At 56.0% G+C, this 27670-nt stretch overlaps 3 protein-coding genes across 3 annotated transcripts; 1 reads left to right on the forward strand and 2 right to left on the reverse strand.

Annotated features, from left to right (window-relative positions):
• The first annotated feature begins 202 nt into the window (after positions 1 to 202).
• On the forward strand, positions 203 to 5067 carry LOC114603782 (interleukin-12 subunit beta-like). The gene is made up of 3 exons (XM_028742964.2): positions 203 to 620; positions 1822 to 1988; positions 4592 to 5067. The coding sequence occupies exons 1-3, from the start codon at positions 203 to 205 to the stop codon at positions 4709 to 4711; spliced, it is 705 nt and encodes a 234-aa protein (XP_028598797.2). The 3' UTR covers positions 4712 to 5067.
• Positions 5068 to 16010: 10943 nt separating this feature from the next.
• On the reverse strand, positions 16011 to 21535 carry LOC114604492 (alpha-internexin-like). Its single transcript, XM_028744623.2, has 3 exons — positions 20382 to 21535; positions 17926 to 18050; positions 16011 to 16978 (listed from the first exon to the last, which is right to left on the reverse strand). Exons 1-3 carry the CDS (start codon positions 21405 to 21407, stop codon positions 16912 to 16914), a joined length of 1218 nt encoding a protein of 405 aa, XP_028600456.2. The 5' UTR covers positions 21408 to 21535; the 3' UTR covers positions 16011 to 16911.
• Positions 21536 to 23948: 2413 nt separating this feature from the next.
• On the reverse strand, positions 23949 to 27257 carry TLX2 (T cell leukemia homeobox 2). The gene is made up of 3 exons (XM_028744624.2): positions 26546 to 27257; positions 24933 to 25170; positions 23949 to 24319 (listed from the first exon to the last, which is right to left on the reverse strand). Exons 1-3 carry the CDS (start codon positions 26940 to 26942, stop codon positions 24103 to 24105), a joined length of 852 nt encoding a protein of 283 aa, XP_028600457.2. The 5' UTR covers positions 26943 to 27257; the 3' UTR covers positions 23949 to 24102.
• Between the last annotated feature and the right edge of the window lie 413 nt (positions 27258 to 27670).

Consider the following 27670-nt stretch of genomic DNA (forward strand, 5'->3'; position numbering starts at 1 on the left):
CGCTCCCTGCAGCTGGAAAGGCAGAAGCTGAGGTGACCTGCGAGGCGCCGTCCTACAGGGGCACCTTCAGCTGCTGGTGGAAGACTCGGCACCCAGCCGCCTTCCGTGCCCGCCTGCGCCGCAAGTGAGTACCTGGCCTCCCCTCCTCGCTTTGAGGCAGGGCCTCTCTGAAGGGCCTGGGACACCTGAAGCATCAGGGGAGATGGGCAGGAGGGCGAGGGGGGCTTCAGGATGGGTGCAGAGCAGACCCCCGCCCCCTCACGGCCACCAGCCAGCCAGGCACCACCTCTTTCGGGCGGGGTTGGCTGGAGCTTGCAAGCTGGCAGCTTTGAGCCCCAGGACCTCTCGCTTCAGGACCCCCCCCCCTCTTAGCGTCACAGGACTGGAACAGCCCCTCCAGGCTCCTTACTGGCTTCTCTGTCTCCGCAGAGGACCGGGCTCTGCGCGCTGCCCCGCAAGAGAAGTGTCTGCCTCTCCGGGCGAGGTGCGCCTCCTGCTGGAGGACTGCTCCTCCCCCTGCCCTTTCGGGGAGAAGACGGAGCTGGAGCTGGCGCTGGAGGGGCTGGGCGAAGACGGCAGCTACGAGGCTCTCCGGAGGGACGTCGCCATCCAGGACATCGGTAGGACGCCAGACCAGCCCTCCCCACCCCGCTCCAGAATCCCAAGGAGGCAGGAGGAGAAGCCCAGCAGCTGCCTTGGGAGGCCAAGCAAAAGGACACCCGCAGAACTAGGGCAGAATCACAGCGTGGGAAGGGATCCCCAAGGGCCATCTAGTCTGACCCCGGCACTGCTAAGGGTGGAGCTGCTAAGTAACTGGGGCAGCTGGGACTGCCTATATGGAATGGCTCTATGGGCAGGGACATTTCAAAAGGACATTTCCTCATTGAGCCTCTGAGCAAGAGCCTCCGGAGGCTTCAGCCTGGTCTCTCCCCCCCCCCCCACGTTGGACTACAACTCCCAGCAGCCCTTGCAGCCAGTGTGGCTCTTGTTGGCTGGTGCTGATGGAAGTTTAAAACATGGGGGGGGGGGGGAGCAGCAGCTTGGGAGGGGCAAGGTTGCTTTTAAGTATGAAAAGCAGATGATGTCAGTCCCTGTAGTTCTGCTGTCAGGGATTTCCCTTCTGCACAGCTTATCCTGCAGGGGAGCTGTGGTCTTGCAAAAAGCTCTGCTTCCACTAACATATCAAATTCTGCTTTTTTTGGGGGGGGGGGGAGTCAACTGACAAGCACCTCACTGGCTGGGAATGCCTCAACCAAAAGATCAACATCTGCTGCTGGTTCCCAAAGTGGGGGGTAGTGGGATTTTAGAGGGGTTCTAGGTGGTAAGGGGGCAGCCAAGGGGCAAATGGCTCTCAGACTTGGAAAAACTGGTATCACACTGGATCCAATGAATTCTGTTGAATTAATCAAATTTTTAGTTATTAAATTCATATACCACCCTTTGTCCCAAGATCACAGCATGACAACACAATATTAAAACACAAAATAAATAATAAAAACGGGGGGGGGGGCAGGGGAGCAATTGTTGATGGTTTTGAATTTAATTGGGTTATCTTCCTCAGTGGGTTGTACAAACCGCTATTTTGAGAAATGCTTTTCATAGATTGGGTGGTGCTGGGGATGAGTTTATGGCACCAAAGGGGCAGCAGCCTGAATAATATTTGGGAGCCTCTGATCTAGATGATCTGGGCCTCTCCATAGTGAAAGGCAGTAGCAGAAGGCTGGCCAGAAGGGCCCTATTGTGGCCCCTCCAGAGGCAGAGGGAGGGAGGGAGGGGACCCTGGGTGAAGCCTGACGGCTCTTGTCATCCCTCCCCCTGCAGTGAAGCCAGACCCGCCAGAGAAGCTGACCATCCACATGGAGTCGGGGGCCAAACTGAGGCTCAGCTGGGCTCCCCCGGCCTCTTGGCACTGCGCCTCGGCCTACTTCCCTCTGCGCTACCGCCTGAAACTGGAACATTACGACGGCACCCAGAAGGAAGTCAGCAGCGTAAGTAACAAGCTGGTTTTCAGTGTCTGTTTCTTCCCTCGTGGGCTGGTTTCCGACCACATTGGTCAAGGAGACAGAGCTCCTCCCCATGAAGGAAGGTTGCAAAGTTTGGGAGGTTTTAGTTTAGAGAAAAGGCAAGTGAGAGACAACATGATACAAGTTTGTAAAATTATGCATGGTGGCCTGGAGAAGATGGATCCAGCTTCCAGGGCCGTCTTAAGCATACCCGGCACTGTGGTGCAAAGACCCCTCCGGCACGCCCCCCCCCCCGCAACTCCAAAACAAGGGAGGGGGCAGTGGGAAATGTCCTCTGCCTCCCCCACCGCCCTGATCCCCAGCCTGGTGGCGATGATCAAGCAGGAAAACATGCTGGCGGACATGTTCTCTGGCATCAGGGCGCCTGAGGAGGAGGAGGACAACGACCGGGAACAGGGTTTAGCAGATGCAGAGACTTGGGAGGGAAGCTTCCATCCTAAGCCTCTGCGGGGATCGCTCTCCTCCTGAGGAGGCTTGGGAAGGAAGCTGCACGTCCACCAGCCATATAGTTGGTGGGGTGCAGCTGGAGTGCGTGCAGGGAAAGGGGAGGCTGCCAGCAAAGCCATGCAACGCCCCCATTCACTAGGGTGCCCCGAGAGGCCGGTGCCCTGGTGCAATGAACCACTAACACCAATGGGAAAGACGGCTCTGACAGCTTGTTCCCCCTTCTTTCATAATACTAGAAGTTATGGACATGCGATGAACCTGAACGTGGGGAGATTCAGGACAGAATCATAGTCTATGCAGCACATAGTCAGCCTATGGAACTCCCTCCCACAAGAGCCAATGATGGCCTCCAACTTGGATGGCTTTAAAAGAGGATGGAGGAGAGGGGTATGGAGGGCTACTAGTCATGATGGCTAAGCTCTCCTCTCCACATTCAGTAAATGCTTCTGAATCCCAGTTGCTGGAAACCACAGGAGGTGAAAGTCGCTCTTGTGCTCCAATCCTGCTCGCAGGTTTCCTACAGGCACTGGCTGGCCATTGTGAGAACAGGATGCTGGACTAGATGGGCCACTGGCCTGATCCAGCAGATGCTCTTCCTACGTTCCCTGCTTCTGCATAATGTTACATATCAGTATGGCGTTCCAGGCACTTACCCGGGGTCTGTGCTTCCTTTGGAAAAGATGGCACTATAGAGATTGTGGTGTCTTTATGATATAAGGTTCATCTAAACATATTTACAGGCTGTGTCTAGATGGAGAGAGTTCATTCAGCTTCTGAGATGGTCCTGTTCTTTCCATTGCTGCAGTTTCAGATTCCAAGAGACCCCAGACATCATGTCTGACCCTCTCTGCAGCATAAAACAGACTTCTTGCCTTTTTGCCCCCCCAACTTGCAAAAGGGACACTTTTTTCCTGTTCACTTCTCTCATTGCTCACTATAACCCTGGAAATTTCCACCTCCCAAATCCAGATGTGTCTTTTACCTTGTTGATGGCTTTCACTGATGGGCTAATGACAGGCCACCACCAGCCTTTGTTCTTCTAGTGATGTCCATCTTGATTAAATCTAACTCTTGTTGAATCCAAGAATTATGGGGGACTTGCACCCACAACATCTGGCACTCAAACAGGGACGCGGACTTATAAAAAATATTGGGGGGGCCCGGGAAAGCTCATGAATAATAAATAAGCTCATGAATATGCAAATAAAGTGGCGCCGCCTCCTCGTGAGCGAATAGGGGAGAGCTTGCTGCGCCTATTAATCAGCTCCAAAGGAAATTGGGTGGAGCTTTTGCTCGGGAGGGAGGGCAGGAGGCATGCAGCCCGCCCCTCCCTGTGCATTTTGGGCTGGGGGAGGGGCGGCGATGGCGCTCTGCTGGAGGGGCGCCGGAGATTATTGGGGGGGCGGAGCCCCCCCAAACGAATTTTTGAGGGGGCTCGGGCCCCCTCAAGCCCCATGGAGTCGGCGCCTATGCACTCAAAACCTACAACAGTAACATAACCAGCCACTTTCCCACATGCTCAAAGGAGCTGAGAATGGGTGAGATCTCCTGACCACAAACTGCCATCCCCTTCCATCATCGGGACTCCCCCACTCATGGCCAAAGTGGGCCAGGCCAAAGTCAAGGCCTCCTCCAGCCCAACAGTCTAATCCCAACATCTTCCAACCAGTTGCCCACAAGTGAGGCACAGTAGCCTCAGCTGACTCCCCTTCTTCTGTTCTTTGTCCCCAGAACCTGATCTTGGAAGGTCTTTGTGCAGGGAGAAGCTAAGGCAGAAGTAGTCAATGTGGCAGCTTCCATATGCTGCTGGACTCCATCTCCCAGCATCTAGCAATGGTCAAGAATGATGGAAGTTGGAGTCCAGCAACAGCTGAAAAGCTACAATTCCCCAACCCACATTCTCTGGACTTATCCTGGCTAAGAGTCTTTTGCAGATGGGTTCGCAATACCAGGGCTCAGTAGGTGGGCCTGTGAGCACCACGGACTCTAGCCATGGCCAACGAGAGAAGCTGGGACCCCTCTGCTCTGTGGGACCCCCACATCAGAGAGCCTCCCCCCCCAGCAGGCCCTGGCTCTGCCCCTCTTCCAGCCCAGTCACACCTGGTTTGCCCTCCTTACAGGACCAGCTGGAGGAAACCATCAAAGATGCGGAGGCTGTGCATCGGGCGCAGATTCGCTGCCAGGATCCTTTCACCAACTCCATGTGGAGCCTGTGGTCACCCTGGGTCACCCTCCGCTGAGGACGCCTGGGGGGACGCTGCTGCTGCAGCCTCTCTTGGGGGACCCAGCCAGAGGCCTCTCCACAGCAGCCGCCTTGCAAGCCTCTCCAGTGAGCTTCATCTTCCTCCTCTTCCTCTGCTTCTGCACCTCTCCTTTCAGTTGGGGGGCTACTGGTGGGGCAGAATGGAGCCTTGTCTCCATCCTGATGCCTGAGAGGTGTGTTTTCAGGAGCCTGTTCCTGGGGCTGCAATCTGTTTCAACTGTTTTTAATTCTGAAGCTTAAATCCAGTCATTCGTTTATAAATACAGTGGTACCTCGGGTTAAGTACTTAATTCGTTCCGGAGGTCTGTTCTTAACCTGAAACTGTTCTTAACCTGAAGCACCACTTTAGCGAATGGGGCCTCCTGCTGCTGCCGCGCTGCCAGAGCACGATTTCTGTTCTCATCCTGAAGCAAAGTTCTTAACCCAAGGTACTATTTCTGGGTTAGCGGAGTCTGTAACCTGAAGTGTATGTAACTCGAGGTACCACTGTAAAAATGTTTTATCTCCTGCTGTGCAGTACTGAAAAATACTAAAACTGTTAACAGCAATAAGAATGCAAAACCGTAACCGTTTTGGAAGTGTGTGCTCTTAATTGCCTGGGGAGGCCGGTGGAATAGAAATTGCTGCAGCCCCCCCTGGAGCCTCCTGACAAAGTGGAGGCAATAAATTTACCCCATCCCAGGCCAGTGCGGGGGGGGGGGGATCAGTCCCAATGTCAAGAATAAAGAGCTGGTCTTCTTTCGTGGCTTCCAATAGATAACCACCTCCTTCCACCAGATAAACCTGGACCCATTAAGTGCGGGATATAGCAATTCTGGAACTCTGAACGCACCATTGGAGGGTGATAAGAGGAATAACAAAGAAATATGGGCTTGACTCCGTATGGTCTTGGTCTATATCATTTATTAACAGCGGTACAAAAATCTCCCTCCCACCTCTGTCCCAGCAGCCACCATGGAGAAATTATCTTAATGCTTTAGATGGAAGTAAACTCTGTGGATGGGAGCTTAATCAGTACAGTGGTGCCTCGGGTTACATACGCTTCAGGTTACATACGCTTAAGGTTGCATACGCTTCAGGTTACAGACTCTGCTAACCCAGAAATATTACCTCGGGTTAATAACTTTGCTTCAGGATGAGAACAGAAATTGTGTTCCGGTGGTGCAGAGGCAGCAGGAGGCCCCATTAGCGAAAGTGGTGCTTCAGGTTAAGAACAGTTTCAGGTTAAGGACCTCTGGAACGAATTAAGTACTTAACCCGAGGTACCACTGTAATGTAAAAGACTTTCCAAATCTGTTTTGATGCCATGTGGATGACTGCGTACAAGACTTAACATCTGTACATGCATTTTTCCTGAAAGACAGCACTTTATGCTTGCAATTGTTTTTAAAATTCTCAATAAAGTTCATGCATGAAGCCCTGAGCTCCAGTTGCCAGAGTGAGTGTGCCTTAGCAGTCTCTCAGGAGGCCCTGCTCCCACCCTCCACCCTCCCATCTCTTTTTTCCTCTCCCTCCTTCCTGGAACAAGTGAACTGAATCTCTCTAAAAGGGTTGCCAACCCAAAGACTGCATGATCCCTTTTATACGGAAACAAAGCACTTTTATTTTTAAGTCATTCTGGAAACTTTTCATATTTGCTTTACCGCCAGCAGATGGAGACTAGTTCACCGTAACATCTGGAAACTGTAAAATTTCACTCGTCTGCAAATCTAAATGTCTGTGATTTATTCTAGCCTAAGCATTGATACAAAAGTTGGACACCACCCCCACTCTCTGCCAAGCAGTAACAAGATTCCCAGAGGGTTCCAGGCACTAACCCAGAGTTGTGTTCCTATTGGGAAGATTGAGGTGCAGCAGAGGCTAGGGAAATATGGTTTATTGACACATTTCTACACCTATAAGTCTACAATGGGGGGGGGGGGGACATAATGCAGAACATTATGCACCAAGAGAGCAGGATCTGGTTCAAGCTCCAACCCAGCCATGATGCACAGTAAAATCTAGTGCTCTGAATTGGGGTGGGGGGAGTGGTACCCTCTGATGTTTTGTGTCAGTCTCCCTATTGTTTCTGGAAGGCTACTTGGGTCATGAGATAAAATGGGGGTGGGGAAGTCAGCACATGACTTTCATGAAGACCCTCCCCTTTTGCCCTATAATTCAAGCAGCAGAGACTTACCTTGCCAGACTGTCGTGAGAATAAGGTGAGATTTCTCCTCTGCTGGAAGGAAGAGTTGCCAAAATCAGAGCTCATGTGATGCCAAGGCACAGAGAGAGATTGTTCTCAGCAGCCAGATGCAATGGCAGAAATATACCAGGAGTGGGCAGTGCAGACCCACACAACCCAGCCAGAGGGAGAGAACAGGGTGAAGGAATGGGTTTCTGTGCAGTCAGTTTGAAACTGACCCAAAATCCCCATTTTTCCTCCTCCAAGGGAGCATTTCTAAAATGCTCTAACTTGAGCTCTTGAGCCAAAACCCAGCTGTATAAACAAGTGCTCAAAGCTCTCTCCTTTATCAGTTCGTGACGGCAATGAGTGGCCTTGCCAGTTCCAGTAGAGCAGGGATGACACGTCTGGGTCTTATCTTACATCCTGACCACAAAGACGCACAGACCTTGTCAAGTCTGACAAGAGACCCGGGAACGGTGCCAGGAGTTGGTGACCTCCTGCCCCAAGATAAGAGTATAGGAACAGGAACAACCTTTTATGGTCAAGAGTACAGGAAAACCCTTTTATGGTTAAGAATACCGGAGCAGGAACATCTGTGATGTCAACCTGTGTGTATAAGCTGACGTGGCTGGAATCCTGGGGAAGGGGGGAGAGGGTGCCTGGAGGATATATATACTGCATGGAATTTCTCATTTCTTTGGACTTGCTGTGGACTGACCACGCAAGTGCCTTCTGCTATCCAGAGAGCAGAATAAACTCTTTCTCTGAATCAACCTCGGTGTCATTTGACTTCCTTCCGTCCTCCCTCCCGAGAGCAACGCAGATCCCATCAGTCGGTAAAGTCTAATAAGGCTACAAGGGGACCACTTCAGGTAGTCTGTAGAAAGAGCAGTCCCTGACTAGCAGCCAATTAATGGATTCTTCTGTATTTTTACTGCAAAGGAGGGGACGGAGGACTTGGAGTTTGCAGTGCCAAAAAAGCTAGCATGGCCTTGGGTAACTCTGTACCTGCTCAGAGTGTAGGGACTTTATTTGCTGCTGCTGCTGAAAAACCGCCTGAAGCCAAGCCTGAACAACAGAGGCACCTCCCATAAGGAGGTCTGGCAGCAAGAGAAGCTCTTGAGGGCCACACTCTCTCCAGGGCTGGGCTGCCGTGGTTTGTGGGGACGGGAGCCCCTCACCCGAGGGGCTGCAGCTGCTTGCAGCACTGCAGGAGAAAATTAATTAAATAACAACAACAACATATTATTATTTATACCCCCACCCATCTGGGTTTCCCCAGCCACTCTGGGCAGCTTTCAACAGAATATTAAAATACAATAGTCTATTAAACATTAAAAGCTTCCCTAAACAAGGCTGCCTTCAGATGTCTTCTAAACGTCAGATAGTTGTTTTATTTCCTTGACATCTGGTGGGAGGGTGTTCCACAGGGCGGGAAGCACCACCGAGAAGGCCCTCTGCCTGGTTCCCTGTAACCTCGCTTCTCGCAGGGAGGGAACCGCCAGAAGGCCCTCAGTGCTGGATCTCAGTGTCCGGGCAGAACGATGGGGTGGAGACGCTCCTTCAGGTATACTGGGCTGAGGCCGTTTAGGGCTTTAAAGGTCAGCACCAACACTTTGAATTGTTCAATCTTCAAACATTGAATTGAATCTTCAGGAGGCACCCTGAAGATTTGATCTTGTCCGTAATGCAGACACTGGGCAAGTTCCCCCAGAGAACTGGGGAGACCAAGAGTTAGAAGAGATCCTAAGGGACATCTAGTCCAACCCCCAGAAATCCAGGAATCGCAGCTATGGAATCCCTGACAGGTGGTCCTCCAAACTCTGCTTTAAAACCTCCAATGAAATAGAATCATAGACTTGTACGGTTTCCAGGGAACTGCAGTGGACTTGATGACTGGGGGGATTTCCAGGGATTCTATGAAACCCTGGAAAGCTGCTGCCTGACAGTGTAGGCGACACTGGGTTAGATGGGCCAATGACCCCTCCACTCTTTCACCTCCCCCTGAAACCTCGGGTTCAAGAGCCTCAGGCACACATAATTTCACAAATATTTATTGATCCGATTCTGTCAGAGACATAAAATGGGAGCAGCTGGTGAGGCGAAGGGGACTGCAGGCCTGATTCTGCCTCTGTGTGTGTGTGGGGGGGGGTCTTCATTCCTTGCCCTTTGTACTTAGCTTCACCTCCCCCTCCCTTGTGCAAAAAGAGCCCCACCCGCCTCCCACAGCCCACCTCTGACAAATTCCCTCCCCCACCGAATTGTGCCCTTTTAAAATGTTTCTCATTTCTCGTTTTTGGGTTTCTCGTTTTTGGTTTTATTATGTATTTTCTGTTTTTATATTACCGTATTGGCCTGAATATAAGGCGCACCTTTAAAACTGGAGGAGGGAAAAGGGGGAAAAGGAAGATCCACTCCCTCCCTCGCTACTTCTGGCTGCATACTGGGGGGGGGGGGCAGGGGAGCTGTGCTGTGTTGCCGGTGGCCTTTCCCTTTCCTTCCTCTCTCCCTTCCTGGACCAACAGGAAAATTATATAACAAAATATAAAAAATCCCTTCCAGTAGCACAAAATCTCATACCAATGACAAACTTAGTTGGTCTCTAAGGTGCTACTGGAAGGATTTTTTTGTTTTGTTTCAACTACAGCAGACCAACATGGCTACCTACCTGTAACTTAATTAATATTAATATTGATAATAACAACAATAATAAACCACCCCCTTTCCCGTAATCCAGATCTTTGCCTGGATCTCCACAGCAATTATTAGAGGCCAGCCCATTTTTCTAAGGAGGCCCATCCCTACAGCCCAGCACCCTGTTCTCACAGTGGCTGACCAGATGAGGGAGCCCACAAGTGTGGCAACAAAAGCCAAACGTGGGGTGGGGGGTGGGAAGAGTGTGCAGAAAGTGCTTTGGAGAAGGGAGACCCCAGGAAGAGAGGGTCTTGAGCCAGAAGCAGCCCCTAAGGAGTGGGAGGGTGTTCCTTGACAGCAGGGGATGTGTAGTGATCAGGTGGGATTGCCATGAGGAATTAGAAAAAAAAAATGGAGCAAGCCATTTGTGTCAGCAATGAAAGCCTTGCGTTGACTGGGTTTGAGCCATTTTGATGTGATTTTTCATCAATCCACGCCTCTGCATCCCTGTCTTATTCCTCTTGCTTGACAAGTCACATACACAGCCCAGCTGCCAGTTGCTTCCTCAGGCATCCTCAGTACATAAAGATCGTAGGTTACCTTGATGTAGTTTAATCTTTAGATAGATCTTAGGGGCCAGGAAGAGAGTTCACAGGAGACGGTTGTCAGGGGTTCAGGAGCAGAGGCAAGGGCAAGGGAGGAAACAGAGAGCGAAGGGGAGGAGGCAGAAGAAAAGATGAGCGATGACGACGACCCGAGATCTCCGAGCCTTTCCAGTGAATCGGAGGATTCACAGAAAGGAGCACCAGTGGCCAGGGCAAGGGGGGAGTTTAGGGGGGCACCCCAGGAAGATAGAGCCAGAGAGGACTCAGAGGAGAGCAGTTGGAGATCGGGACCAGCGTCACCGCCAGAGAACAGAGAAGAGGAAGGGAGCCAGGGGGCAAGCGCTGGCAGCTCACAACAGGAGGGAGGGCACGAGTCAGGAGTGGCCACACCTCCATCTGGGAGCGAAGAGACGGTTAGGCGGAAGGTGGAAGGTTGGGCGCGCGCGCCAAGTTCAAATGCACAGGAAGGCGGCGCAGTAGGCAGCCCGGAAAGGGAGCCGGGTCCTAAAGCCCGGCGCAAGGAGACAGGAGGGTCCGGGGGGTCAGCGTCAGAAGAATCCCGGAAGGAAGAGACCCAGGGGGGCAGAGGGACCCAGAGAAGAACAGTCAGGCGGAAAAGGTGGAGCAGGGCTAGGATATTAAGTTGGTGTACGAGGGGCGTACAACCTCATTCGCATGCGGGAGGGAGATGAGTGGAAAACAGCCATGTTCACGCCACTGGGGACCTACGAATATAGAGTTATGCCGTTTGGATTGCAAAATGGCGCCCACGTTTTTCAAGCATTCATGCATCACGTGTTGGCGGGACTTCTCTACAAGACGTGCGTCTGTTTCTTAGATGACATCCTGATCTTTTCGGAGTCGCAACAGGAGCATGACAAACACGTCAAGGAAGTGCTGAACAGGCTAAAGCAACATAGGCTCTACGCCAAGCTGGAGAAGTGCCAATTTGACGTGACGGAGGTGGATTTTCTGGGCTACAAGCTGTCTGACAAGGGGCTCGCCATGGACAGCGCCAAGGTTCGAGCGGTGTTGGATTGGAAGAGCCCACGCAACCGGAAGGAGGTCCAACGGTTTGTCGGCTTTGCGAACTTCTATCGCAAGTTTATCAAGGGCTTCGCTATGCAGACGGCGGCCATCACTGACACGCTTAGCTCCAAGAAAAAGAAGTTCATTTGGACAGAGCAGGCGGAACGGTCCTTTCAGGCACTCAAGCGTCTCTTCGCGTCGGAAGAGCAGCTGCTTCACGTCAACCCCAGCAAGCCGATGAGGGTGGAGACAGACGCCTCGGACAGAGCCGTGGGGGCGGTCCTGCTGCAGAAAGACCCGCAAGGGGTGTGGCGACCGGGAGCGTTTTACTCCAGGAAGCTCAGCAAGTCCGAGCAGAACTACACCATATGGGACAGGGAGTTGCTGGCCATTCATGCAGCGTTCAAGGCGTGGAGGCACTTTCTGATCGGCGCCAAGCACACGGTGCAGGTTTGCACGGACCACAAGAACCTAGAGCACTGGCGCACGGCACAGTTCCTAAACCAGAGGCAGATACGTTGGGCTGAGTTCTTTGCGAACTTCGACTTCCGAATAGAGTATGTCCCGGGGGACACCAACATCATGGCGGACGCTCTCTCTCGTAAGCCACAGTATCTGGAGGACGCAACGCCAGCGGCCGCCATGCACATCTTCGCACCAACAGTGTGGGCGTGCGCCGCGGCAACCGTGGACCTGGAGGCGGTGCGACGAGCGTTGCAGGGGGACTCCTTCGCACAAGCAAAGATGGCAGAGGTGCAAAGGGGCAAGGCAGCGGCCGACGGTTTCCAGCTAAGAGATGGATTGCTCATCCGTAAAGGGGCCATCTACGTGCCGGGAGACGAACTTCGCGCCAAGGTGCTGCAGCAGCTGCACGACGCGCCCACGGCTGGGCACTTCGGCAAGGAGAAGACGGTGGAATTAGTCGCCAGGGATTTCTGGTGGCCTGGAATGAGAGGGGAGGTCGCGGACTACGTGGCGAGGTGTGACACCTGCCAGAGGGCGAAGCCAGTGCATAGGCCGCCGGCCGGACTGTTGGAACCGCTGCAAACTCCGGTCGAACCTTGGGAGAGAGTGGCCCTGGACTTTGTCACGGATCTGCCCAGCTCGAGGGGCAAGACGGCAGTGCTGGTGGTGGTGGACCTGTTTTCCAAGATGGCACATTTCATTCCGTGTGCGAAGGTGACCACGGCGGAGCAAACCGCCAAACTGTTCATAGACCACGTGTTCAAGGTTCACGGTCTGCCACGGTCTATTCTGTCCGACCGGGGGCGGCAGTTCATCTCGAATTTCTGGCAGAAGCTGATGGGCTTCCTGAACGTCAAGATCAACCTGGCGTCGGCGAGACACCCGCAGACCAACGGGCAAGCGGAGCGGGTCAATGCCATCATGCAGCAGTACTTGAGGTGTTATGCAAATCAACAGCCTGCGACGTGGGTGGATTACCTGCCGCTCGCCGAGTTCGCCTACAACAACACGAAACACGTGTCCACGGGGATCACGCCGTTCTTCGCCAACAACGGGAGGCACCCCAGAACCTTCCCGGGACTGGAAAGGCTGGGGGAGGGGGAGCCGCAGACGGCAGATGCGTTCGCGTCGGAGCTGCAGGAAGTCCACGATCAGCTGAGGCGCCACCTGGAGCTGGCCAAGCACGCATACAAGGTACAAGCGGACAAAAGTAGAAGGGTTGGCGAAGAGCTCCACGTGGGAGACTGGGTCTGGTTAGCAGCCCACGCAGTGCCGGCCAGGTCGTTGGCCAAGAAGAAACTAGGGCATAAGCAACTGGGGCCCTATCAAGTCGAAGAGCAGATCAACCCGGTGGCCTTCAGGCTGGCGCTTCCGGAGGGTTCCAGAATGCATCCGGTGTTCCACAGATCGGTGCTCACTCCCTACAAGGCACCGCACAGGTTTCAGAAACCCGGAACGGCGCCGAGTCCGGTCAGAGACAGAACAGGGCGCGCAGGAGGGGCACAGAAGGAGCGCATCAACGAAGTCACAGAGATTTTGGATTCCAGATGGGGGGAAGAAGGGGTAGAATACTTTCTCGCCAAGGAGGGCACCCCGGCCAGTGCGAACAGCTGGGTGCCGGGCTACGCCTTGGACGAACCTCTGCTCAAAGACGAGTTTCATGCCCTCTTCCCACATAGACCAATGCCAGCAGACTTTTTCGACGACTGGCTTTTCACGCCCACGCTTTCGGCCAGCACGTTCCGGGGGTTCGACTCGGACGAGGACCCGACACGAGACGTCCGTTCCCCGGAGGGGTCACCCTCGGGATCTGCCTCAGAACCCTCGTATTGGTGGGACGACAGACCAGAGGAGCAGTGGCGCAGGAAGTGGCAAGAAGGTCCAGGACGAGCAACGCCGCCAGGAGGAAGTGAGGGAGAGACGGACATGGACGTTTTCGGGGACGACCCTGGTTTCGAGCACGGCGGCACAGAGATGGAAGCAGAGGTGACCGTCGTCGACGAGAGCAGGGAGGAAGAACCGGAAGACTTCGGAAGGAGGCCCGCTACGGGAAGCGAACGGTACCCGACATTCGTCCCCTTGACACAGCAGCACCCAACTCCAGCACCGGAAGGAGGGGAAGGGGGAGTGGGGGGCTTCGAGGGGGGGATGGATGTCAGGGGTTCAGGAGCAGAGGCAAGGGCAAGGGAGGAAACAGAGAGCGAAGGGGAGGAGGCAGAAGAAAAGATGAGCGATGACGACGACCCGAGATCTCCGAGCCTTTCCAGTGAATCGGAGGATTCACAGAAAGGAGCACCAGTGGCCAGGGCAAGGGGGGAGTTTAGGGGGGCACCCCAGGAAGATAGAGCCAGAGGGGACTCAGAGGAGAGCAGTTGGAGATCAGGACCAGCGTCACCGCCAGAGAACAGAGAAGAGGAAGGGAGCCAGGGGGCAAGCGCTGGCAGCTCACAACAGGAGGGAGGGCACGAGTCAGGAGTGGCCACACCTCCATCTGGGAGCGAAGAGACGGTTAGGTGGAAGGTTGGGCGCGCGCGCCAAGTTCAAATGCACAGGAAGGCGGCGCAGTAGGCAGCCCGGAAAGGGAGCCGGGTCCTAAAGCCCGGCGCAAGGAGACAGGAGGGTCCGGGGGGTCAGCGTCAGAAGAATCCCGGAAGGAAGAGACCCAGGGGGGCAGAGGGACCCAGAGAAGAACAGTCAGGCGGAAAAGGTGGAGCAGGGCTAGGATATTAAGTTGGTGTACGAGGGGCGGAGATTCAGACGGAGCTTCGCCGGTCTAGCTACTAGACGTAGAGTTGCACGCAGCAGCTTGAGAATGGAAACTGTAACTCAATAAAGACTTTTACTTAATGACCGTTGGCTGGCGTGATCCTCTGTGAGCTAGGATCTTGAAGCAACCCTGACAACGGTGAATACTTTTTCCTTGCCATCCTTCCGCCCTCTCCTGTTTACTCCTGTTTATGACCTTCCTAAATGCATTCCTCTTCGCTTCCTCTTTTATTTACTCTGAATTGCATATGCATGCTCAAGTAGGAAATTAGCTCTTTGTAGTTTCAACTTTAACTTTGTCCCCAAGTGGGTTTTTTTGAAATGCTCAGAGGAAATCTGATTGGTTCTTACGAACACTGTGTAAAAAGTTCTTTTGTGAATAAAACGACCTGGGCCGAGGAGTGGAAAGGAATTATTATTATACGCACTCCTCCCAGAGTCTTGCTAGTTCAAGCCTCTGTGTGTATTTTATTATCAGAGTCCAATCCTTCCTTTACTTTGGGAGCGCCTCAGGGATGGGAATGGAAGAGGCAGGGGTCTTTGGGACCACTGCAAATCCTGCCTCCAGCACACGTTATTGAGGAAAGGGGTGAGGTGGAGTGGGAACGCTGTATCCAGGTTTGCAAGCTTCCTGTGCAGGGACCTGGGTTTCCCTGTGGAAGGTCAGCCTGGGGGGGGAGAGAAAATAAAGGGGTGCTCTCCTTGCCCTGCCGGGGTCAGCAGACGAAGGGGCTAAGGGACCTTGCAGGTTCCCCAAACAGCAACCCCCTCACCCCCCCTGCATTAGGAGGCTGCAGCCTCACTGGTCTGCTGGCAGGTGGGGGGGGCATTGTGGGAATAGAGGGCAGCTTCTCATCCCAAGGGTGGGGGCTGCAGCCTTCCCAGAGCACCCCCACTATTGGGGTGCTTCTAAGGACACAGCCCCAAACAGGGCGGTCTGGGGAGCAGGCAGCATCTCTCCCTCAGCCCCGGCTGCATTGCCTGGGAGGGGGCTGTGGGGGGTCATTGCGTGCAGTTTCACCCCCCAGTATCCGGAGGGGGCCAGGGTGCGTGTTTATATTTGAGGCTCTGGTTTCCCAGGGCACAGTGCTTGAACAGGGGAGGGGGCAATGGGGTCGTCCCACCCCCACTGATCTTGAAGGAGAACTGGGCAGAGGTGGGGCTGTTTATTCCAAGTCCGGGAAAGGAGAGGGGAGGGGAAATCCCAGGATATTATTATGTATTGAATTTATATACCACCCTATACCCTATATCTGCCCCATGAACATATTCAGAAGTAGGAGCAGCTGCTTCCAACTTAGAAAGAACAGCAAGTGTTGAAAACTCCCTTTTCTCGAACCTTTGGCTCCCAGGAGCAATCCTCAGTCTGAGGAAGGGAATGTTTCTGTTGAATACACACCATTAAAACCACTTTTTAAAGGTGGGGGTTCCCTCTTAAGAACAATCTGTGCAGTGTTTCTCTTCCACGCTCAGTCTCAAAACCCCTTTAGCAGGTGAGCCACTTTCACCAACACATTTCACACATTCTGCAAAATGAAGACTGTGTGTTTCTGTCCTCTTCCCTTTTTTGTCGTGTCTCTTAGATTATAAACCTGAAGGCAGAGAGAGACTGTGTTGGTTTTTTGTTTGTTTACAGATTTGTGACCAGTTCCGAGAGCCTTTTGGACCAAAGAGCTGGGCTGGATTAAGCCCTTGGCTAATGGCGGGGGGGGGGGGGGGACGGACCAGTACTCCACCCTCAACTCTGAACCCACACATATGAAATATTCCGAATAATTAAATGCCCTTCTTTCCCAGGAAGCCCTGCTAGCCCCCCCCCCGTCCCAATTCTGGGCAGCCCCTACTGGCCCTGTTCCACAGTCCCCATGGCGTCCACACTGACTCCACCCACAGGCACTGGGGGGGGGGGAGCCATGCAGCCCTCAAAGGGGGAGCAGCAGTGCAGCCCCTTCCCCTTACAGAGACCCCTTCACCCAGCTAATGCAAGGAGGCAGCCCCGACCCTGACACAGCCGCCCCCCCCACTATGCGTCCCAATTAGCCCAGACCTTGCTGAAAACACATTAATTAAGTAGTACAAAACATAAGACCCCTCCGTCGTGCACCCAATTTCAGGTGCAAGGCTGCTTGTTCCCTGCTTGTTTTCCTCCAAAGGGGAGGGCGGTGAGGGGTTTAAAAGTGGGGGGGGGAGGCAGCCTCACTGCAGGGGAAGGGGCTGCCTCTGGAGCCAGGAGGGTGTCACACACACACACACACACACACACAGAGTGGCATCTCATGGCGGATGAAAAGAGCAGAGCCGGATGAGCAGGGGGTGAGGCTGGCCTGGGAAACTGGCTCCTCCACCCTCCCTAGAGCCATGGGGGACACCCAGTTCCAAGGCCAGCTGGGCTCCAGCCCAGCCAATGAGGGCGCAAGCAACTTGATGGGGAGGCAGGGAGGTTCAAGGGGCGAGGACGAGAAGGAGGGCGGTCATCAGAGGAGGTTCCTTCGCTCCCGACAGAACCATCTGTCACTTCATCAGGGGTGGCAAGGAGGAAGAAGAGGTCCACCACATCTCCTCCCCTTCCAGCAGTTTCCTGAAAAAGAAAGGGGGGGCAAAGGGGTTTACTACACCTCAGCCTCGGACAAGGAGCTCAGCCACAGAACACAAGCTTTGAATGCAAAGGATTCTAGATTGTATACAGAGTAGGCCAGAGCTTATTTTGGGGTTCAGGGACAGATGAACTCCAGTCTCTTATTAAGTGCACTATTTGAGGCTGTTTTAAACTTTGGCGCACAGAAGGAAGGAGACGGGAACCAGATTCAGCCTTCTTGGAACAATCTGACTGCCCTGTCAGTTTGCATTTCTTAGTACAGAAAGTATTGAGCTGATGTGTAGAGATATTTCCTATTCTAATTAATTCAAGAGGGTTCTGGAAGCTTCTCTGTATGAATGAAACAAGTAGAAGGTTCATGATGTTTGGGTTATTGCTTCAGAGAAGCTGAGTACAGAAGCTGGCTTAAACTGGTCAAGGTCATGCTGACTATAATAGTAAGGCCAGAAAACCTAGGTTTCACTTTCTCTTTCTGTCCCTCTTGTTCTGTGTGGTGTTCTGTATACAGTATGCTTAGTGTTAAGGTTTAGTCTTCTTATAAGTTATTTTAAGTTTAAGTTTGCTGCAACTGGATTTCTTATGGACAGTGCCAATCCTGAATGTATATGGATTTGTGACCACTGTGCTCATTTACTAGCAGTAAAGGTCTGCTGGATGAAATATTCATTGCCTCTGGTCTATTTTTTGGGAATCCTGCAACGTGTTTAAGTTTTTGCTCTGATAACTCTACGCTGGAGTTCTGCTCTGGATCAATATTGAGTAGAACACATGACACTTTCTCCATTTGCCATAACAGAGAGCATATTTTACTGCCACTCATACACAGGTGGCATGGGACACCCAGGGAGTCAAGGAGCACCCAGCCCTGCAGCCTCAAGCACGGAGGTGCCTGATGGGGGCAGGTGGGGTGGGGCTGCTGCAGCCCTTACCTGTAGGCAGCGATCTCTATGTCCAGGGCCATCTTGACGTTCAGCAGCTCCTGGTATTCACGCATGTAGCGAGCCATTTCCTCCTTGGCTTCCGAGATCTCCTGCTCCAGTTCTGTCACTCTCTCCTGGGGGTGGGGTCAAGGGAAAAGGGGAGACTGTAGGCTGGAACTGAGGAGAGCCACCCCCTGAACATTACCCCCTGAAAGAACAGAAGCCCCCATCTCTCCCTCTCTCACACACACAGCCCTGAAATACAGCTGGAAGCAGGAGTTTCTCTTTTCCCATTCCTGCAAGACTGCCAGGACCACCTTCTCCAGAGAGATCACCACTGTTGCAGGAATTTATCTATATATTGGGGGGGTTGCCCCTCCAGCAGATATCATGCACATGCAGCCCACTACCAAAATCAGCATCGCTTTTGTGACTTTTGTGATTTGTCCCCACAAAACACTTCACCACAGTTTCTTCCTATCTATTCAAAGTGCTTTTGCTGCACGATACCAAATGTAAGAATTCACTGATCAGTGTATCTATGTACTGGCTCACTGGGAAAACTTCAGAAATTCCTATAGACATGTGAGCTCAGCTCCTCAGCAGCCCCTCTGCCTGAGTGATGATCCCTGGCCTCCTGATACCTGAGTGCCAGACAGGTAGCCATTCCAGAAATACCAAACCCAGATGGAGACAAAAGGGTGCGATTAACTTGGCTGAGAAACAGGGAAATGTAAATATCTCTTTTGTTCCACTTGATGGGTGTTTGGTGTAGGGCAAGGGGAACCATGGGGCAGGGTCCAGGATGCTCAGATTATTGCCACCAGACCTCCCCTTTCATGATGTAACCGTGATGTGTGAGTGATGTAGTTTGGGGGGGTGTAACATGGGGATTACAGCAGCTAATAAAAGTTTGGGGACTCTTTTGTTGGGGCTTCCATCTTGTTCCACCTTTGGCAGGTGGCAGTCCTGTTGCGACAGTCTTCAATAGAGACCAAGCCTACTGGCTGCTGTTTTGCTCTGGTCTTCCTGGCTGATGTCCTTGTTTCTTGTCCAAGGGAGCCCTCAGATTTCTCCGCTAACACCACCAGCCCACCACCCTGCAGTCCCTAAGAACGTAGCTGAAGAAGGAAGGGTGGGTGGGAGGGGAGACTCCGGCCTCTTGCACTCCCATAAACACAGAATCATAGAGTTAGAAGGGACCCCCAGGGTCATCTAATTCCCTTGTCTCCAGGATATGTGGGAGACCTCCCAGCCTCATTTCTCCCCTTGACCTCCCCCCACCACACACAACCACCTGCCCTGACCTTCTGATTTCTGCTTGACCTTCTGATTTCTGCCTCTTTGCCTGCTCAGCCACTCTTCTTTCCTCCAGGTCCTGTGGGAGATTTTAATCTCAGCCAAACTAGCCTCTCATTTCTCACCTTGGCTGGGCATTTCATGCCAGGCAATTTAAATGTTAAATGAAGGTACAGAAGCCCAGGCAGCATTGCAGGAAAGGGATGGGGGGGCATTCAAAGCCAGCCAATTCCTAACCTAATAGCCACTTAATCTGCTACACATGGGAGGTTTAACCTGGCAGGCCTTCATCATTAAATCAATCTGCCTATTAATAATAGAGGAGCTGTAAGTGGTTTCGGGGCCATCCTGCCAGGGCACCTCTGCCTTCCCGCCCTGGACAAGCCAGTCCACAGAGGCAGTGCCATTCCCACGCCCTCCCCTCGCTCAAGGGCTGGAGCAGGACTTATACTGAAGAAGAGGCGAGTGGAGGCAGGAGAAGGACCCCCGCACCTTCACCAAACTCTGAGACCTGGAGAAAGCTGAACGCTAAAAGAAACTGGGCAAGGGCCCAAGAACCGCCACAGACCCTGAACAGGAGTCTGGCATAAGGAACCCCCTCCCCACCCATGAATCTGATGTGCAGCAAGGGAGACAGAGGGACAGAAGAAGGGGGGGGCAGAGAAGAGAAGCTGCCTGGAAGACAAGAGCATCCCCAGCAAGGGGTCCTGGAAGGAGGACCTGGGAGCCATCTTGGACTGGCTGTTCAAACCTTTCCTCCCAGACGTTCATGTCATGGACAGCTTTAAAATGCCCCACAGAATTGTGCTGGCTGGAGATTTTGGCGCTAGCGAGGCTGAATTCGGAGGAGGCAGCAGAGGGGGAGCCCTTCTAGAGTTGCCAACATGGCGCCCTCTAGATGCTGCTAGGACTCCATCTCCCAGCATCCCAAGCGTCAGACATATGGAGGCCCCCCTTGACTCCCCCTGCCAGATGAGCAGGGTTCCCAGCCCTTCCGGCGGAGATGGGGGTCAAGTCGCCGCTTTCTCTTCCCCTGGAAGGACCCCGGGGCAGGCGCCGAGAGCAGGAAGAGCGCCAGCCGGAGCCCCCGCCGCAGCGGGAGAGGCGCATCGTGACCCGCGGGCTTGGAGACGAGAGCGGCGCCCCCCTAACCCTCCCGGCCTTACCTGGCAGCGGGCCACCTCGGCTCCCTGCTGGCCCTCCAGGCTCTCCAGCTGCTTGTGGAGGGAGTCGATGGCGCCGCGCAAGGTCTCGATCTCCGCCGAGCGGGTCTGCAGCAGTCGCCGGTACTCGACGGTCTCCTGGCGGATGCTGCGCACGGCCTCCTGGTTGCGGCTGGCCAGCTCGGCCACCGAGGCGAACTTGGAGCGGTACCACTCCTCCGCCGCCTGCATGTTCTTCGCCGCCAGGCTCTCGTACTGGGAGCGGATGTCCCGCAGCGCGGCGGAGATGTCGGGCCGAGCAGCCGCCCCCGCCGCCCCCGGGGCGCCCTCCACCGCCACCCGGGTGGCCGCGGCCAGCTCGGCTTGGGCCACCAGCTCGGCCCGCTCCTCCTCCAGGAGCTTTTGCAGGAAGGCCAGCTCGGCTCGCAGGGAGCCGGCCGCCCCGTCGGCGTCGCAGGTGGCCAGCGCGGCCCGGGCGGCCTCTTCGCGCACGCGGCTCAGCGTCTCCTCGGCGTCCAGGCGCCGGCGCGCCTCCTGGGCGCAGCGCTCGCGGAGCTGGCCGCAGGTGAGGCGCAGGCGGTCGCGCTCTGCCTCCAGGCGCGCCTTGTCGCCGGCCTCGGCGTCCAGCAGGGCCCGCAGGGCGCGCGCTTCTTGCTGGTAGAGCTGCGGCAGCCGCGCCGGGGTCCGCTGCTGCCGCCGCAGCGCCTCCAGCTCCAGCAGCAGCGCCCGGTTCCGGTGCTCCAGGTCCCGCACCCGCTCGATGTAGGTGGCGAAGCGGTCGTTGAGGTCCACCAGCTGCTCCTTCTCCTGGGCGCGCAGCCCCAGCAGCTCCGCGTTCAGGTTGCTCACCTGCGCCAGGTCCAGGCGCTCCAGGGGGTCAGTCAAGGGGCCGAGCGCGGAGGCCGAGAGGCGAGCCGAGCGCCGCGGCACCGGCGAGCAGAAGCTGACTCGGACGGAGCGCGCCGACCCACCGCCGCCGCCGCGGTAATCCTCCCACGGCTTGCGCCAACCAAAGCCCTCGGAGTCCATCGTGGCGCCCGGAGGGACAGAGGACGCGGAACTGCCCTCCAAGCGCGGCGATCGGAGCCTCGCGGTGTCCCTGCCGCGCTACCCACTAGCCCTCCCGGCCCAGCTCTGCGCCAACTGCGAACTGCGGCAGAACGGGCCGCCTTTATATAGGGGCAGAGGCAGCCTGGGCAGCCAATCAGGGCGCGCTGCAGCAGGGGCAGGAGAATTCGCTGGTTCTCGGAGCAAAGGCGCTGGAAATGGGAGCGGGAGGGAGCCGGGAATCTTTTAGGATCCCCATCTCGGATAGGACCCCTGCCGACCGCGGGCGGGCACGTGTTTCTGCCACCCACCCATCCTCAGGGAAATATCAAGCGCGTGAGGAAAGCGGAGGTTCCCTCTCCTGCGAGCGCCGCTGTCACATCCACGCGGCTTCTCTCAGCGCCTGAGAGGGGCCTGCGGGCAGGGCACCTCCGCCAGGGCCGCCAGCAGAGGGCGGTGGACCCGCGGCAGTCAGTGCAGGGTGGGATGCGAGGGGCCCTTAGGTGTCGCTCTCGAGCCGCGGAAGGAGCCTGCCTGCCTGCCTACTTCAGCCGCCCTCGGCCCCTGGTCAGTTCTCCTGACCCGCCCCCTCATCACCTGGACAATGCAATGGCCCGCCTTGGGGCGAAGCCGGCAGCCGAGGCCTGCGGGAAACCTCGCTGGGAAGCCGGGCTGGGAAGAGAGAAGGGGCAGCCACGCGCTGGGCCCTCATCCTTGACCCACGTCCAATGATAAAAGTGTAACCGCCCAGAGACCTCTGGGTATAGGGCGGTATATAAATTATTATTATTATTATTATTATTATTATTATTATTATTATTATTATTATTATTATTATTATTAAGCACAACAAAAGAAGAAGAGGAAGAGCCCCAGAGTTGGATCTGCTCCCTCATCCTGTTCTCGCAGCGGCCAATGCGAAGCCCCAGTAGGAAGCCCGACAGCAGGGCCGGAGCTGGACAGCAGCCCTCTCGCCCACTTGCGGGTCGCGGCAGCTGGTCTTCCTACAAGCCAGAGGTGCCCCGGCTGTGGAGATAAGACACAGACATGGCGGCCGGTAGCCACCGGTCCCTCCGCCTTTTCCGTGAGTGGGCGGGCTGGAGTGTGTGTCTTTCGCTTCTTCAGCTGGTGGGCAATAAGGGGCAGAGACGCTTAACAAGGGGGTCGCTGAAATGCCGCAGTTGACCTAGAGACCCCCACAAACGAGGGGAACCGGGATCCAATTAGCTCCTGCCCTACTGCTCTTTGGGGGGGGTTGGACCCGCGCCTGTTTGGGCTTGAGATTCCTGGCCCCTTGGGCCCTACCTCTGGGGTCTTCTTCTCCCGCGGCCCCTCACTGCCCCTGGTTCTGCCTCTGAAGGCCGCTGCAGCAAGGAGGAAGGCGAGGCCGCTTCCCTCGGGCTCGGCGGAGCCTCCAGCACCATGGACAGGTCCCGCCGCGCCTGCTCGGCTTGGTCTGAGCCAGAGCCACGAGTCGGCCAAGGACAAAAACCTCACCGACATGGCGAGGGCGGCCTACGTGGAGTAGTCCAGCCCCAGTGCTGGGGCCAGTTTGCCCGACTCAATTCATCGCAGCTTGACCTCCAGCGACCACTCTGGGTGGGAGGGTGGGAGTTCTCCGCTAGGGGGCCCTCTCTGCAGGTTTCAGAAGGATGGTGACAAGGTGAAAGGTGTGCGGAGAGGGCGACCAGGACGACAAAGGGTCTGGAAACCAAGCCTGATGAGGAAAGGTTGAGGGAGTTGGGTATACAGTGGTACCTCGGGTTACAGACGCTTCGGGTTACAGACTCCTCTAACCCAGAAATAGTACCTCGGGTTAAGAACTTTGCTTCAGGATGAGAACAGAAATCGCACAGCGATGGCGCAGCAGCAGCAGCAGGAGGCCCCATTAGCTAAAGTGGTGCTTCAGGTTAAGAACAGTTTCAGGTTAAGAACAGTCCTCCGGAACGAATTAAGTACTTAACCCGAGGTACCACTGTATTTAGCCTAGAAAAGAGCAGAACTGCCCTCCTCCACAGTCACTTAAGGACACACCGTTCATACTCATGGAAGACGATCTTACTCGGCTACGAGTAATCTCCAAAGAAGAAGAAGGTTAGAGAAGGGCAGAGGGAGAGGTGATGCGATGGGCCAAATCCCTAAGGGATAGAAGAGGGAACCAGCTTGCTTTCTGCTGCTCCAGGGGGAGGATCCGAACCAACCGATTCAAATGGCAAAAAAGGAGATTCCGACTAACCAATGGGATGAACTTTCTGCCAGTAAGAGCTGTTCAGCAGTGGAACAGACTCCCAGGAGAGGTGGCGCCTGCCTTGGAGGTTTTTAAGCAGAGGTTAGATGGCCGGGGATTTACGATCCTTGCATTGCAAGGGGTTGAACTAAATGACCCTTGAGTGTCCCTTCTAACTCTACAATTCTGTGATTCTATGAAGCCCAATGCTCCGGGCAGGTGGTTCAGGGAGGGGAACACAATGCGCTTGCAACAACCTTTCCGCCGCCGAGGAACAGCTGGATTGGATCCCGGAGAGATACTCTGACACTTTATTGTGGAAAGAACCAGTCACTATAAATTAGCGGCGGGGCGGGGGGAGTGGGGCAGAGGAGGGGAAAAGGCTTTTCGGCCAGTCCGTGGCGCCCTTCCGCGCCCCTGAGCTTGCGGTCCGTCTCTCCGGCGCTGGGGTCACACCAGGGCCGCCGCCCCGGAGACGGAGGTGACCTTGTGCTCCTCGGCCCAGGGCTGCAGGTTCTGCAGGGCGAAGAGCGAGGAGTTGTGCAGGCAGAGCGGGTCCTGCTGCAGCGGCTGCCCCAGGCTCTTCTGGAAGGCCTCTTGCTGGAGGTGCAGCATCAGCCGGTTGGCCTGCTGGCGCTCCGCCTCGCGCTCCTCGGCCGTCTGCCGCCTGGGGGGTCGGGGGAGAGGAAGCGGGGGGCGTTAGAGGCAAGGACGGGCGAGCGAGGGGGCGCCCTGGCTAGAACAAATGGAGGAGGGTGGCGCCTCTGGGCAAACACCGCGGGGCGGCGCCTCCCTTTCTGAACAAACAGCACTGGCAGGTGGGGAGGGGTCGTGTCTCTGGCACCCTCCCACCTGGGGTCCCCTCCCACCTGCCTGGGTCTCTCTTCGTCCCACACTCTTAGCGTTTACAGTGTCCGGAGCGCCTCACCTACATTTCTCGCTCATCCGCACAACAACCCTCAGAGGTGGGCCGGTATTATTATCATCACGACCATTTTGCAAACAGGGGGGGGGGGCTCCCGGCTCTCCTGAGCACCCTCCCCCATCACGGGGTTCAGCTGGGATCTGCGTGGCTTGCAGCCTTTAAAGTTCTCATTAATTTATGGCCAGATAACCATCTTGTATTGTTGAGTATTTTACATTTTTTCTGGTTTTAAATTGTTTTTATGGGCCTTTTTTGGGGGGGGGGTAGGCTACTGTAAAAAGCTACTGATAAAGGAAAATCATCATCCTCGTCACAACAGTCACGAGGGCAGCGACCCTCTCTCCTCGCCTCGTACCTCCACTTGGTGCGGCGGTTCTGGAACCAGGTCTTGACTTGGGCGTCGGTCATCTTGAGCGCTTTGGCCAAAGCGGCTCGCTCGGCGGACGCCAGGTACTTCTGCCGGTGGAAGCGCTTCTCCAGCTCGCAGATCTGCGCCCGGGAGAAGGAGGTGCGCGGCTTCTTGCGCTTGGGCGGAGTGCGGTTCTGGTAGGGGTGGCCGATGCGCCGGGCGACGGAGAAAGGCGGCAGGGCGGCTGCGGGCAGAGCAAAAGAGGACGAGCCTGGTCATAGAATTATAAAACTGGAAGGGGAGCCCTAAAGTTCATCTAGTCCAACCACCTGCCATGGTGGAGAAATCTCCCTCCGGGGACGCCCTTCCCGGGATCACCGACCGAAGGAATCGCATCCTCCACTCAGACCCCTGACGTTCCTGCGGCTCAGCTGGGAGAAGAGTCTCACCAATCCCTCTCGCCTATTTCCCGGGTCGGAGATGTTTGGACGACCTCTGGGGACCCCATCCCTCCAGGGGGCAGCTGCAGGGACCCCTCCCGTCTCAGTCTGAACTCTGGAGAGCCAGGCTGCCGGCGCCCCCACCCGCCCAGAATGCCGGCGGCAGGAGAGAAGGGCGCAGCGCAAGGTGGGGGCGTCCTCAACCTGAATCCCGAGGAAGGAGTCGAGGTGGGAGGGAGTCCCGCGGGTGAACGGGCAGATCCTGGCCGCGCCCGCCCCGCTCCTCTCCTGTCCCTCTTCCTGGCAAGGCAGGAGGGCAGGGAGGGGGCAGCCGCTTTCGCTCCCGCTGTATCTTCACAGCAATGCGAGCCGGGACCAAAGCTTCCCCCTCCCGCTCCCCACCGCCTCCCCCTGCTCCCCACTCACAGAGAACGGTCGGAAGTCGCAAGAGGTGGAGCTGGAAGCGAAACTCTTTTGAAGGCGGTTGGCCCAGTAGATGATCCTTGAGTTCCCCTCTAAATCTATAATTCTATGAAAGTCTCCGCCAACTGCGAGGCGAAGAGGTCTCCCAGTGAGTAGCGGGGGAGGCAGAGGCACTGCAGAGCGAGCCGGAGATTTACGGGAAGGGCCCACCGACAGCCTTGCCATACCAGCCCCTCTGCAGCCTTCCTCCCCCGCCTGGCGAAAGTTATTGCGGAAACCTGAAGATCGCGCTCATATTCTCCTGCCCCTTCCGAGGAATTCAGGTGTTAAAAAGGTTTGGGGCAGGAGAGACCCAAAATGCGGGGAGCCCTCAGGGTTCGGCACCTTCCTTTTGGGGCTGAGCCCCAGGAAGTCTTGGCTCAGATCCAGGCACTTCTGGGCAGGGGTGCCAACTGGAATAAAATAGGGAGGGGGGGTTGAGGTAAGCCCCGCCCTGAATAACTGATCACATGATGTGGTGCACGCACACCATTTGAATGGCACTGTCCACCAACTTTGGGGGCGCCCCCCTCAAATATTTTATTGGGGGCCCGAAGACCCCTGGACCCTTGGGAGTTGGCTTCTGAGGAAAGCTGAACAGGGGAGACTCCGCGCGCTGGAGCAGCGGGCTCCCTCTGGTAGACCTCGAGGCGGAGTGGGGGGGGGGGTGCCACAGGTCTGCGGGAGGGCCCTGCCATCGTGCGAGGCTGTTCTCACCTGCGATCCGGTCCTTGGTCAAGCGCCTGTTGCTCTCCATCCAGGGAAACGTGAGGCTAGCTCCCCCTGGCTGGGGATGGGCCGCTGCAGAGGGCACCGGCCTGTGCGCGGGCACACGGATGACGCCGCCGCTGCCGCCAGCCGCTGCCCTGGGAAGGCCGTAAGCACCCAGCGAGCAGGCCGGGTTGTATTCTGCTCCGTAACCGCCGCCGTAGAGCGCCAGGTCGGGCTCCCCGAGGGCCCCGACGGCAGCTCCGCAAGCGCCTTGGTGCTGCTGCTGCTGCTGCGAACAGCCGAGGATCTGGTCGATGCCGAAGCGGATGGGCTCTTGGGGCGGTGGCGGCGGCGGCGGCGTGTGGACGGTCCCCTCCAGCAGCTCCAGGCCCGAGGGCTCCATCCTGCCCTCCTCAGCAGCAGCGGCGGCTCAGCTGCCGCATGCCGGCGCCCTGCTCCGGGTCCGCGCAGGGGCACCCCGCTCTCGCTGCCTCTTCCCGGGAGCCTTCCCCGACGGCGCGCCCCGGACGGGCCTCGCAGAGCTCACTGGAAGCGCGCATCGCCCCGCGGTGGCCCCATGAGGGGCGGCCGGGTGGCCGAGCGGCCCCTCCGACGGGCGCGGAAGCAGCGGCGCTCTCTCCCGAGGCTGGGCGCGCTGCCGCCTCTGCTCGGCGGCTGGACATACCCGGAGAGCGCCAGGGGCCACGAGGCTACGGGCACTTTTCTCCCCGTCTCCATCTCCGCCTGCCAAAATCGCTGCCTCCAACCTTCTGATTGGCGGCCTCTGGAAGTGATTGACAGGCGGACATCCAGAGGGGGCGGGGCGGGGAATGATATCAGAAAGAAGCCGCCCAATCCCTGCGCTTCCTCCTCCTCCTCCCGCCCTTCCAGTTGAGGGGTGTCTGGGTGGATCCTGAGGGTGGGGGAAGGTGCTTCGCCGCCGCCACACCAGGGAACTGACGCTTCGGTCACCCGGGCCAGAAATGCACACACACAAAATAAAATATAATATTGCAGAATCCGGACCACTCCAGGCGGACTCCGACAGCGGGAGGGGGGAAGGGCGGGGTGCCCTCGGGGGTCTCTCCTGGGGTCTCCCTCCGCCTGGCGTGATTCGGAGCGGGGCCCTTT

This window comes from Podarcis muralis, chromosome 9, assembly GCF_964188315.1.
Source record: "Podarcis muralis chromosome 9, rPodMur119.hap1.1, whole genome shotgun sequence".
In the NCBI taxonomy this organism is placed as follows: Eukaryota; Metazoa; Chordata; class Lepidosauria; order Squamata; family Lacertidae; genus Podarcis; species Podarcis muralis.

Coding starts and splice junctions, on each gene's coding strand:
- LOC114604492 (XM_028744623.2), bottom strand. CDS start 21,407: ATGGACTCCGAGGGCTTTGGTTGGCGCAAGCCGTGGGAGGATTACCGC. Junction 18,051..20,381: donor CCGAGGTGGCCCGCTGCCAG/GTAAGGCCGGGA, acceptor CCCCACCCCCAG/GAGAGAGTGACAGAACTGGA. Junction 16,979..17,925: donor ATAGAGATCGCTGCCTACAG/GTAAGGGCTGCA, acceptor TTTCTTTTTCAG/GAAACTGCTGGAAGGGGAGG.
- LOC114603782 (XM_028742964.2), top strand. CDS start 203: ATGGGCAGGAGGGCGAGGGGGGCTTCAGGATGGGTGCAGAGCAGACCC. Junction 621..1,821: donor CGTCGCCATCCAGGACATCG/GTAGGACGCCAG, acceptor CTCCCCCTGCAG/TGAAGCCAGACCCGCCAGAG. Junction 1,989..4,591: donor CCCAGAAGGAAGTCAGCAGC/GTAAGTAACAAG, acceptor CCCTCCTTACAG/GACCAGCTGGAGGAAACCAT.
- TLX2 (XM_028744624.2), bottom strand. CDS start 26,942: ATGGAGCCCTCGGGCCTGGAGCTGCTGGAGGGGACCGTCCACACGCCG. Junction 25,171..26,545: donor GACCAAGGACCGGATCGCAG/GTGAGAACAGCC, acceptor CTCTGCCCGCAG/CCGCCCTGCCGCCTTTCTCC. Junction 24,320..24,932: donor AACCGCCGCACCAAGTGGAG/GTACGAGGCGAG, acceptor CCGACCCCCCAG/GCGGCAGACGGCCGAGGAGC.